This window comes from Paramisgurnus dabryanus, chromosome 2 (assembly GCF_030506205.2).
Source record: "Paramisgurnus dabryanus chromosome 2, PD_genome_1.1, whole genome shotgun sequence".
Lineage (NCBI taxonomy): Eukaryota > Metazoa > Chordata > Actinopteri > Cypriniformes > Cobitidae > Paramisgurnus > Paramisgurnus dabryanus.
The window spans coordinates 49,585,616-49,599,271 of NC_133338.1; the positions used below are offsets into that span (position 1 = coordinate 49,585,616).

Consider the following 13,656-nt stretch of genomic DNA (forward strand, 5'->3'; position numbering starts at 1 on the left):
TAACAAATTTGCTTATGCAGCTGTTTGCCAGTAACTTACTGTAGATTTAAATGTATGTCATTTACTGGACTGCAAAAAATCATTTTCAAGAAAAAAAATCTTAGTATTTTTGTCTTGTTTTCAGTAATAATATCTAAAAATTCTTAAATTAAGATGCTTTTTCTTGATGAGCAAAACGACCCAAAAGAATAAGTCTAGATTTTAGACCAAAAATATCAAATTTATTTAAGTTATTTTGTGCATAAAACAAGCCAAACAAATCTGCCAATGGGGTAAGTTAATTTTTCTTGAATTTACGGTTTAAGGAAAATGTTCAAGATTTTTTTGCTTACCCCATTTTTTTCTTGTTTTATGCACAAAATCACTTAAATTTGATATTTTTGGGTTTTTTTTGGTAGTTTTGCTCATCAAGAAAAAGCATCTTAATTTAAGAATTTTCGAAGGGTGGCAACAGTTTCTTCAAACTTAAATGTACATTAAACATTAACAAAGTTTTTATCTTTACAGATTAAAACTATAAAATAACAGCCTCATGCAAAGCATTCTGGGAACCAGAAAGCCTTATTAACTTTGTTCTGTTTTTTTCTTTCAGATTTTGGTTTCCAGAATGTTTTGCATGAGGCTGTTATTTTAGTTTTATACTTGTTAATGTTTAAATTGACACTTAACTTTTTTTGAAAATATGCTAATTTTCCAGCTACCCTACAGTTAAACATTTTATTTTAACAGTTTTGGAATCCATTCAGTGCCTGAAAATAGTAATCTGCTATTGAAAGTTACCAAGGGGACTACTTTCAGGCACTGCATAATATCATTACGCCTCCTGCAGCCATGTTACAGCAGCAAAGTCCTTGATTATTACGCCAGAATGAGAGTATAGTTCCTAGACATATCTGTCTAGAAAATGACAACTTTTAATTTTCCATCAGTCTTAGTTCACAATGTAACTACAGAAGAGTCAAGTTTTAACTAGGAAAAATATCCAAACTCTTTGGTCATTTTTAAGCGTGATGCTAATGGTCTAATCAGATTCAATGGATTATTCTAAGCTATGCTAAAAGTGGTACTGGCCGACCCGGAGATCAGCTGAATGCATTCCAAAATGATAAAAATCTAATGTTTAACCCCAGGGGACTTGAAAATGAGTATATTTTTTAAAAAAAGTGGAGTGTTCCTTTAATGTTCATTTAACTTCAAACAAACTGTTGCCAGTAAATAACATAAATTTAAATCTACAGGAAGTTACTGGCAAACAACTGCTAATACTGTCATTTCTACAAAAAAAATTTAACAGTGTACCAATTCGATGTTTAAGAATTGACAGCGTTTTTTTTGGCTTACCAAAAATTTGTTAAAGGTGCAGTGTGTAAGTTGTAGAAGCATCTAGTGGTGAGGTTGCAAATTGCAACTAACGGCTCAATACACTGCTCACCCCTCGCTTTTGAAACACATAGAGAAGCTACAGTAGCCGTCACCGGCAGTGTTGGGAACGTTACTTTAAAAAAGTAATTAGTTATAGTTACTAATTACTTCTCAAAAATAGTAACTGAGTTAGTAACTGCGTTACATTATTATAAAAGTAATTAATTACCAGGAAAAGTAATTACTGCGTTACTTAAAAAAATCTAATATTTCAAATAACTTGAATACCCCTTACAAATTAAATATGTTAAATGACTAAAATGAATACTAAAGAGAAATCACAAATTTTGTGGCAGCATGTGACGATTTGAGGTGCTTTATTAGATCAGAATTACTTGCCACAGACGTGGAGAGACTTTTTCTTCATGGGCATAAGTTGCACATTACACAAACATTATTGCCTTTCACCTCAACAATGGAAAAGTAGTGCTTTATACTTCGTGTTTGCGATCGCTACCTTTGAGCTTGTTGTACTTGCCATCACCCTGTCGCCGGTGTTTTCGGAGTGATTGATGCGCGATGACCGGGCTGCATGTCAGTGCTTCGAGATGGGGCACAGTCAGCAGCAGCACCGCTGCTCGTTGAGAAGAGAAAACGACGCGTATTTTCATGTCAGTCTACAAATGTCTCCAACCACGTCAGAAAAGATAGCTAGATTTGTCCTATAAAGTCGCTAAAGTGATAGAAAGTTGCTAAATCTAGCGACAAAGTGACAAAGTTGCTCAGACTTTTTTACACTGCTCGCTCGCTCATACTCAGTCGGACTGTGCGAGTGGGCGTGCCTGTTTGTGAACTCTGCCTTTGGTTGGCTAACGTTGGAGACTAAGCCAATCACCATCAGCTATGTGGTTCTCCCACCCCCTCTAACACACAGACACACCAATCATCATCCGTTATGTTTCTCCCAACACACACACACGAGAAAATCAGTGTTTGGCTGAGAGAGTGAGCATACGCGGGTGAAAATCTCTACAGTTAGATCAATTTTAGTAACGCGCAGCATTTTAATGTCAGTAACGATAACGGCGTTATAACGGGGGAAACAGTAATTTATTTGATTACTCGTTACTGAAAAAAATAACGCAGTTACTAACGCCAATTACTTATAACGCCGTTATTCCCATCACTGGTCACCGGTAAAACATGTCATCGTCAGAGACAACTTAGTAAAAAAAAGTTTGTCTGTTAAAGGTTTCTGTAGAAACATGGCGGCACAAAATAGCGACCTCCACGTAAGGGAACCCTCTGTGTATGTAGATAAAAACGTCTAATTCTAATGTAATAAAACATAACGGTTCATTATAAAAAGGTCTTTATACACCCCTGATAATATAGTTTTGTATATTATTTTGCATTTCTGTCAAGAGATCCTTCTAAAAATTACACACTGCACCTTTAAATAATAAATTACTGTATCTTTGCTTTGATAACGCTTTTATTACTTTATACTTATCCATACAGTACTGTATAGCAACAGCTCTCACATGTTTCTATTTTTATCTCACCTTAAAAGTTTTAGGAGAAAATCTAATACAAAGTTAAAACTTATGAAACTTTGTTAATGAAACATTAGAGAGCTGACAAATTGAATCTTCTGAGCTGTGGAGCAATCACTGAACCCATTTTCTTTGGATGGTTATTGCTTATTTTATCTTTACTATGAGTTATTAAAATCCTGTTCCTGAACTAACAGCTATAGCACAGTTAAAAGAACACAAGACATATGACTTGATACAAGATACATGCAGTAAACATCGAAATATAGTAGTGGAAACAGTGGGATGGGATGATGAGTGTTTTAATGCAGGGGTGGCTGTTTGTTTTTGTCAGCCCGTTTCAATCAATGTTGAAATATAAAAATAGTGTTGATAACAAATGTGATACCGTAGATTAGGACACTGGTGATGATGTTACTGTACAATGATATTGACAGGAATATAGTGTTACTTTGTGTCATGCATGCACACATCTCTCTAAATGGACCATTTTACTTGCAATGGCATTTTGCTGGTACTGGTGGGTCAGGTGGTATGGTGGCGAGACCCTGAAGAAATGTCTTTACTGCTTTGAATCAGTAGGAATATGCCGACGTATCTTTGAGAAATGTTAAGCGTGTGAATATACAGAGTATTTCTAATGGCACTTTAGTTTAATGGTGTTCAGAAATGCCTGAGAGCCATCGAGGATGTGGTTCATCCTTGAAGAGCTATTCACAGCATTATGCAAGATAAAATATAGAAAAGCATTTGGAAAACTTGGAAGCGGGCTTCCTGTTTAATTATAAAAGGATTACTGGAATATTCTGGAGATGAGTTTCACGGCAGCTTTACTGTATGCATGGCTCACTCTTTTCAACCTCTCAATCTTATTTCTGTGGAAGAAAAAACTAGTGGCTTTGTTCATATAAGAGCAATGCTTTAAGCTCACATAACATGCGCCGTTTCTGCTTATCTCATGTTAATCTTGAGTACCTATAGAGTAGTATTACATCCTTCATATATCCAAAGGGTCTTTAGTTTATAGATTTATAAAAGACAGATCAGCTTTACAGATTTTTGCCCGAGCTCATGGAGGTGTACAGCGGGTGGAATCACATGCAAGCAACACATCTCTGGATATGATTCACTACATGTTTCGTTTAGATAATATGCACTTATGCACCGATTGCCAACAAAACACAAACATTTGATTGAGTTTTACTCACTGCCTGAGACCCATGACCCGGTTGGGACCGCCCAATTTTAACACCCATGCAGAACTCTCCTGCTACCTTGGATAAACAAACTATATCCATTGTTTCCAGAATGCTGAGTTCTTTGGGAAGCTGAACAAGCTTGTCCTCACAAACAACACTTCTTTGGTGATGTTGATTTCGTGTCAGCTCTTGGTTGGTGTATGTGTGCGCTTTTTTCTGTTGAAGTGCCCATAAAAGGACTTCCACTGGACTTCCTTCACTGAAATTGCCTATAAAAGAAATAAAGCAAGATTGTTACGTATGAATCTTTCAAGTTAAATTTTTTTTCCGAAACTGTGATTTGGCACAGAAATTCATCCAACTGCTTTTTTGACACTTTGCCTATAGCCCTTTTCACACAGAGATTACGGAAAATACACAGAAAATGTGTCCGGGATTTTCCGAACTATAACTATAACTAAATACGGCATGCCCCTTACGGCATTGTTTCTAAATCTTGTTCACACTGAATGCTTTCCATTAATGTTACGGCAATGTTACTACGGGGCTGTTTACTCGCAAAACGAAACTGCGGAGATCAGACGCTTTAGTTTAATCAATGAAAGGCTAAAAATAGCGCTGTTCACCGTATGTTCGTGTCAGAAAAGACGTAAAAAATGTGTTTAGTACCTCAGATTAGATAAATGGGTGGAGAGAAGGAGGTCGCGTGTGGCTGTTCGAACACATTAAACCACATTTGCGTTTACACTACAAAAGAAATCCGATCGAAAGGGGTTTCGATTTTGAATGTGGTCGAAAGTGGACGAGCTCAAAACGTTTTGAACATCGTTTACACCTGGCATTAATGTCGTCCACTTGTGATTCGATCGATGAAAACGCATGTTAATGTGTAAACAGCCTCTTTACGGGAACAATCCCAGAACATTTACAGAACATGTTTGTGTTCACACAGAAGCCTCTCTTTCAATTTTATGGACATTTTCTGGGCCAACACTTTGTAAATGGAAGTCGGGCCAAGTACCAAAACACACTTGTAGCCAATCAGCAGTAAGGGGCGTGTCAACTTACCGACATCGTTGACTGGGTTGCGTATGTGTGGGGTGGGTCTATCAAAAGAAGGTCCAGATTCTATTGGGGTAGGGGCGTGTTTGTTAAGGTGATCTAAAATGTCAACATTGGCTTTCAGAGATCGTGCACCCCGCCTTTAATCCCCCACATAAGAAGAGTGTTGAAGAAATATACGGTAGTAGCTTAAGAACTGTTATAAATATTAGCGGAGAAGGTTGTTCTGGTGTACTATATGCTCTAATTAGCAGCCTAAGATTGATGCTGTATAAAGTTGATGGGGTATAGGAGTTCATTTATGTGGGGCCATCAATCTCCTGTTAAGCTTTCAGCATATTGTGATGATGAGGTTGTTTAATAGGATTACATTAACCTTTACTGAAATTGGTCAGAAATCTTCTGCAGAAGGAAAACTGGTATGCTAGATAAAAAAATCCATGTTTATTTTTTAAAAAAGGCATCCAGTCCTCTCCAAAGTGTTACCAAATTCAAAATAAGTGTACGCAGAAAAGGATTTGCTTTCTTCAGACTGGCAGGGATGAGATTTTTTAACATCATGCAAAAGCATGCCTGGGAAATGCTCGGCAAACAAATCTCAAAGCTTGGCATACATGAACACACAACTGAGCAAGTAGAATGTGACGAGACAGAGTTGTTCCCAAGGAGATTAACTCAGACTCCTCGCTCGCTGCTTTCCAAGTGTTATGTGCAGATGCATGAGAAACAGCGGCGACGTGTACAGCAAAAGATTTGTGGTAAGCAACATCCACTGGATCGCAGGTTGTTGTAGGTTTTATTGGAGGACATTTATTTGACATTACACAAAGAGGTTGCTCCTTTATAGCTTATGAGCTCATTTAAAAGGTGCATTGTGTAACGTTTAAGAAGATCTCTTGACAGAAATGCAATATAATATACATAACTATATTATCAGTGGTGTATAAAGACCTTACAAAATGAACTTTTTGTTTTTATTACCTTTACCGTTTTTACACCGCGGATCCCAATGGAAATTGCTGTTTCGTACCGCCATGTTTCTTTTATTAGCCCTAAATGGACAAATTAGTCTAAAGCATAAGCATGTTTGTGTCACTATTTCTCTGATGATGACATGTTTGTCCTGTGGTGGCTGTATTTCGAAAAAGGGGAGGGGGGGCTGTGGAGTGAGCCGTTGGTTGCAATTCACAGTCTCACTGCTAGATGCCATTAAAATGTACACACCGGTCCTTTTAGGGATGGTGTCCCGGACAGGGATTAGCTTAAACCAGGACTAGACTTTAGTTTAATGAGGAAATAAAATGAGTTTTAACAAACCTGCCTTACTAAAAACATCACTTTAATGTGTGCATTTTAAAGTCAAAACAAAGGGCACAGATGTATTTTAAGATATGTCAGTGCAAGTTGTTTTCAGTTTGGACAACTCTTACACATATTTTAGTCTAGGACTAGTCTAATTCCTGTTCGGGAAATCGTCCTTAAGACGACTTTATTAAAATTTCTTATAAAAAAATTGATGACATACAGTACTGTGATTGTTTAGTGCTACTGTATAAAAATGTAAAATGCCTTTTCTTAAGAGACGTTGATGAGAAATGTAGCAACACTTTACAATAAGGTTGTATTTGTTAACATTAGTGAAAGCATTACTGTAGCTAACATGAACTACTAACACATTTTTAAAATCAAAGGTTGTAACTGTTAACATTAGTTAATGTTCAGTGAACTAACACAAACAACTGTATTGGCATTTGCTAAGATTAATAAATGCTGAAAAACTAGTTAATATTTGAAGTGGATCAATACGTTCATCAACGTTGTCCTAAGACAAGAATGGTTATTTGTGTATTGGTTTTAAGACAACTTTTAGGAAAGGTTTTGATCCATCTTAAATGTTGACTAGTGTATATTGTTCATTGTACAGTAAGTTCATGATAACGAATGCATTTACTAATGTTAACAAATACAACCTTATCGTAAAGTGTTACCAGAAATGTTAAAACAAATCTGGGTTCTGATTGAGAAATATTGAGATGTCTTCTGAAGCTGTGAGATAACAGGGCTTTCATATTTGTTGTTTAAAAAGTAATATTTGAAAAAAGTAGTTGCTGTACGATATTGAAGAAAATGCGACGATTACTTAAATAATTAGATATACGTGTGCAGTACAATAATGCCTTAAAGGAATATTCCATTTTCTTAAAAGAAAAATCCAGATAATTTACTCACCACCATGTCATCCAAAATGTTGATGTCTTTCTTTGTTCAGTCGAGAAGAAATTATGTTTTTTGAGGAAAACATTGCAGGATTTTTCTCATTAAAATGAGAAAAATCCTGCAATGTTTTCCTCAAAAAACATAATTTGGACTTTTAATAGAGCCCAACATTTAATACTTAACTCAACACTAAACAGTTTTTTTCAACGGAGTTTCAAAGGACTCTAAACTATCCCAAACGAGGCATAAGGGTCTTATCTAGCGAAACGATTGTCATTTTTGACAAGAAAAATAAAAATATGCTCTTTTAAACCACAACTTTTCGTCTAGGTCCGGTCCAGCGTGACCTAACGTAAATGCGTAGTGACGTAGGGAGGTCACGTGTTACATATATAAAACACACATTTGCGGACCATTGTAAACAATAAACTGACACAAAGACATTAATTAGTATCAGTTGACATACAACAACGTAGGAACGGTCCTCTTTCAACACACTTGTAAACACTGGGGCGGAGTTTCGCGTTCGTCCTCTGTGACCTCTTGACGTATTGCGTGGGGTCACGCTGACGCGTCATGACCGGATCTATACGAGAAGTTGTGCTTTAAAAGTGTATATTTGTTATTTTTATTGTCAAAAATGACAATCGTTTTGCTAGATAAGACCCTTATGCCTCGTTTGGGATCGTTTAGAGTCCTTTGAAACTCCATTAAAAAAAAACGTTAAGTGTTGAGTTAAGTATTAATTGTTGGTGTCTATTAAAGTCCATTAAAATGAGAAAAATCCTGCAATGTTTTCCTCAAAAAACATAATTTCTTCTCGACTGAACAAAGAAAGACATCAACATTTTGGATCACATGGTGGTGAGTAAATTATCTGGATTTTTATTTTAAGAAAATTGACTATTCCTTTAAGTTTGTAAAATCAAGCTAAACTTTATTAACCCTCATAAGCCCCTATTTTCCTGTATAAGTTAATCTTTCTGTGTTAAAATTTTTAGACTTATTCTGGATGCATTGATTTTTTTGACAAATAAGAAGAAAAAACATTTCAATTGGTGTCATTTTGCTGGACCTCTTTAGAACGACTGAATCAAACCCAGTTGTTTATATGAATCTTGACAGATAATCTAGAAAAGTCACAAAATCTTATTCCACTGAGATGAAGGGAACCATGTTTTTAAACTAAAGAAAAGTGGCTTGGGGGTAAGATTGACCCCAAGGGACTTATTGGGGTTAAATATACACTGTATTTTAAAACGGAAAATGATTACATATACAGTATGTTACATATATATATATTAATTATACATACACATTGATAATTCAACACATAGCACACACAAGCACTAACCTTCATGTATCATGTTTCTTTACTCAAACCTTTACTATACATAACCTTTTGAAATAATTAAATGATTTGTGACCTTGGATCACAAAAAAACCTAGATTTAACTGAAAATTTGAAAATAAAAGCTAAATAAATAAGCGTTCCATTAATATATTGTTTGTTATGAAAGTATTTGACTGAAACTATTTGATGCTATTTATATCTGGAATCTGCAAAAAGAATAGAAATATTGGGAAAATCACAAAAATGTACAAAATATCTTCATGAAATATGATTTTTACTTAATATATGAATGATTTTTGGCATCATTTTTTTTTTTTATTTTGACACATAATGATTTCTGGGTATATATTGAAATCCTGATTTCCAGGATGATGGCTTTTAACATTTCATCATGAGCCAGTCTGATAATGTTTTAGATCATTTTTGTGCTTTCTGTACAAATCTTTGAGAATACAGTAAAACTCCTCATTGCACTATAAAATTTGTGACACTTTCCTTTAAGAAAGCTTATTTTTGTCCTTGCTTTTTTTGTTTTTCTCTAAATGCTATGGACCAGGCCACATCCTTTTCACAGACGGCCATGTTCTACATTAATCTTCATGATATGCTGTTATTTTTTTCCATTGACTGCGCTGTGCCTTTCTTACTGTACAGTATCAAATTGGTGGCCCATTTATTAGTTGCCGGCTTTCTTTCTTCATTTAATAACAGTTATGTGATCACATTTATAAAAAGGAGGAACATTTTCTTCTTTGATGTCAACATGAAACAGCATTTCTAACACATTTTATTTCTGTTGTGACAATACCCACCCAAAAGAAATTGAGAGCAGGACTTGAGTTTATCCGTGCAGTTTAGATGGGTGTTTTATTTATTAGAATAGAGACAGAGAGTACAATAACTGTGCATTCTTCATTTAGGCATTTTTTACAAAGATCTGATCAAAGGCCAATCCTATACTTATAGGCACAGGAGGATAGTGTGCATCATTATGGTTCACTTTCAAACCCATCCCCTTCTTTATTATAGTAAAGATTACTGGCATTAATTTACTGTATTATTGGCAAGATTTCAGGCTGAAATACCTACTGTACAGTATGAGTGAATATTACATTAAATTTTTCCTGACTATATATACAGTAGGTTTGCATGCTATTTAGGTGACGGCAGCCAAAATGATGGTAATCATGTTTGATAAAAGCATTGCAAAGACAAAAATTTTCTCTTGTGTGTACTGATGAAATGTAGGTATAAATGTACAGAAAGGTGCATTATGATTTCTAGTTTTTATTCTCTGAAAAAATACTTTGAATAAGCTGCATGGCATTAATCTATTTTACAGGAAAGTCTGTGTAAAGCAATATTAAATATGTGTTTTGAGTCACACCACAGTTTCCGCCTCTTTCGCGCATGAAGCTTGCGCGAAAGGCGCGAATTGAGCGTTGTGCGCGGTACGCGCAGGAAGCGCAAATGGTGCTTTTTGTGCATCTTGCGGTTCACGCGAATTTGCGGCTGACGCCCGAGTTGAAAAATTTGAACTTTGGCGGAATTTCGCGCCGCGTTAACCAATCAGGAGCCTGCTTGCTGCTGTGGTGGCAGACCCGTCCGGAGTCACTCATTCAACCAACGCTTGATATTGTCCATAAGCAGTCACCCGGAGCTATACGACACAAGTTCTTATTTCTATAGAGGAGACAGGAATAAAAAGGACCTCGCTTGGAAGAGTGTCAGTGAGGACATTGGGCAACCTGGTAATTGTAATACACATTTCACTTTTGAGTCACGTGACGTTTATCGACCCACACCGTTTATTTTCCCCCTATAGTAAGGTTACCAAATACAAACTGGTAACTCTCTCGATAAATGCACAATCAACATCAGTCATTTTGCAAACAGACAACCGCATAGCACTTGCCCCTCCCACAAGAAGCGGAGTTTGCCTCTGACGCGCGTCAAATGCTTGCTTTTTCCGCGCGTCTACTCCGCTCTATACACGCGAATGCATCCAAATTGTTCAAGCGGCAAACCACGCGCGGTAGACACGATTTTGATGCCCGAAACGTGGTTGGTGTAAACTCGCGTTTTTCCACTAAAGTTCAAAAGTTTCAACCTGCGCGTTTGCCACGGCAATGCTCAATTCGTGCCATTCGTGAACTAGATGCGCGAATGAGGAGGAATCGCGTCTACTGCGCCACGCTAAATGCGCAGCCCGACCTCCTGACGCGCGTCAACGCGTCTTCACATTGAAATCACTCGCACTTGACGCCTCTACCGCGGCTGGTGTGAAAGCAGCAATTAACCGCTGGGGGCGTGTCTGCTGTCGCAGCTGAAACCACGCCCACTTGCGGGAAAGCTCCCATCTCTCTCAACTTTCAAATAGGCTACAACCTCGTGAATGTATTGGGGGCGAGGCCATGCTCAGTGGCTCCAGTGCGTCATTGAACCACAGTTTTAGCCCCGCACAAATACTCCTGAATTCAGAAATGTGGAAAAAATCTGTCAATTTAGTCTTTCCAACGTGTTTTATTTCTAACATTTGTAAAGTGTTTTTAGAAATGACTTTACACAAACTTTAAGATTTTCATTATAGTTATATCTATACAAACCTAGGGCTGTTTTGACAGATAAAGTACAGTAGGCCTACTGTTCTCAACTCAAATATTATGTAAAGAGTTTGCATTATTATACTGTACATTGGTAATATTATCTCTTGAAATTAAAGCTTGGCAGTCTCAGGAAAATCCTAAAGTAAAAGTAAAAATCCTTTATAAGTTGTGTCTCAACAAATTGCAAACAACTTTTCATCTCAGTTTTTGCTTGAGAGCCTCCATTTGAAGCCACATTGTGGAGTTCATTCATGAGTGAACTTTATATGCATGAGAAAGCAATGTCTTAAGCCGTGATGTTCCCTTTGAAGAAACTGTCATGTCTTCCAGATGTTCTTTAGCCCATTGGTTAAGTCCCTCATGTTCACCTCTACACACAGACATGCAACTCATCTTACGTGTCAGTCGGCATGATATGAACTTACAGACCATCTGGAGTTACTGACTAATTGAATGTGTTTACACAAGAACAGGAAATGACATCACAAACACAGAAGGTTCTGAGATATATTGCTTCTATTTTTGTACATTTAGCGATAAATGATGGTATAATAAAATTAGCAAATGAGCCGATGGAGATGTTTGTAACTTTTCCAAAAAAATGACAACAATTTTGAACTATGGCTGTGAAAGTTTATTCACTTCCAGTAGAGGTTAAGTATGGCCATCTGCTCGAGTGTTAATGTATTAATTTACAGAAGAGGCTCTGCATGACTGCCTTCAATGCAATATGTTAGATTTACACTTTCATATGCACTGCCAGTGGTTCTCAAACTTTTCTCAAAAAAAAAAAACAAAACAAAAAAAAAATATATATATATATATATATATATATAGTATCTTTATTTTGTTCTCTTTTTCTGACCTCACAAATATGGGTAGGTTTCTTCAAAAATACCCAATTTGGAGTAAAAAGCTGAAATGATTGCTTTTTTGTAAAAGGCTTTTGTTAGAGTTCAGATTCAGAGTGATGATCAAAACGTACACAGAGTTTTTACTGTTTTTGGATCAGTAGATGCTTCAATGTTTTATAAGTTGGGTAAGAGTGCCACCTAGTGAACAATAGCGGGAATACGAATTGCCCTAAAAACTCGTCATTGGCAGGGCAGCGTTTTCTCTTAATTGACGAGAGTTTTAAAAATACAGTTCTCAAATATTTGCAGTCAGGCCTGCTTTTCACATTATCCGCTCTGCAAACTAAAACCATTAGCTGTGTTTGATTTAGATTTATCGCTCTATTTGATTCTGTAACACATCTCTTTTTATGCTCATTTTATTCATAAGACTGCTCTCTCATTGCAGAATGTATACTACACCAGCACTCAGCAGTTATTTGTGGGCATCTTGAGCCCCACCATTGATGACGATGATAACAAGTGCCTGGTGGATGTGAACAGCCGACCTCGACTCATCGAATGCAGCTACGCTGTTTCCAAACGCATGAAACTCCACTGGCGCTTTACTCAGGTAACTTCATTTACTGTACAGCCTGAAATGTCAAATCAGAGTATCAGCGAATAATGGTATATTTATAATGGTATTGGATAGTGCCCCATAATTGTTTAAACCTTCAATCCATTACATCACCAAATTTATCTAGCAAAACAAATCCTTACAGTTATTAAATGTCTTTTGAGGTGAACTGGTGTTGTTTTTTTTTTTTTTTACATTTTTATTTGAAAACTTATAAACCACACATGTTCACGAGAGAGTTGAAGAGAGCCTACTGTCTGACCTCTGACCCAACATTACAAAAACCCATTGCTTTACTTTAGAAGACACTTAATAACTGTATGGATTGGTTTTTGATGACTGGATTAGCTTTTTGGAACATTTAAAAGTGGGGCACTATCCAATGCCATTATAAAGCCGAAAAGAACCAGGATATTATTTTATATAACGTTGACTGTGTTCAGCTAAAAAAAGGAAGTAATTTACACCGAGGATGGTTTGAGGGTGAGTAAAATATGGGCTCATTTTCATTTTGGAGTGAACTATCCCTTTAAGTCATACCTAAGGGAGATTGACATCTGTTGATTGTATTTGTTGTTGTTGATCTACGTATAAGCCACACAATGATGTAACTCATTTAAATGTGCGTCATTTAATGTTAAATTAATTTTAATAAAACTTATTTTAATATTTCCTCCATTAGCACACTTCACATTTGTTGTGGCCTCAGGCAATGTTTCAGTCTAGACGCACACACACAAGTGCACATAGACACACATCAACACTAAATCAAATCGGCTCATTTCATTGACAGACAATTGCCAAGTCGGTTTCCCTTTTGGTGTAAA

The 13,656-nt window shown here is 36.5% G+C and overlaps 1 protein-coding gene across 1 annotated transcript in view; it reads left to right on the plus strand.

The window, feature by feature from the left end:
• galnt18b (UDP-N-acetyl-alpha-D-galactosamine:polypeptide N-acetylgalactosaminyltransferase 18b) overlaps window positions 1-13,656 on the plus strand; it is a 136,386-nt gene that overhangs the window by 116,964 nt on the left and 5,766 nt on the right. Inside the window, exon 10 of the mRNA XM_065261567.1 lies at window positions 12,659-12,823. Within this exon, the coding sequence (XP_065117639.1) occupies window positions 12,659-12,823 (165 nt within the window). The remainder of the gene's footprint in view (window positions 1-12,658; window positions 12,824-13,656) is intronic.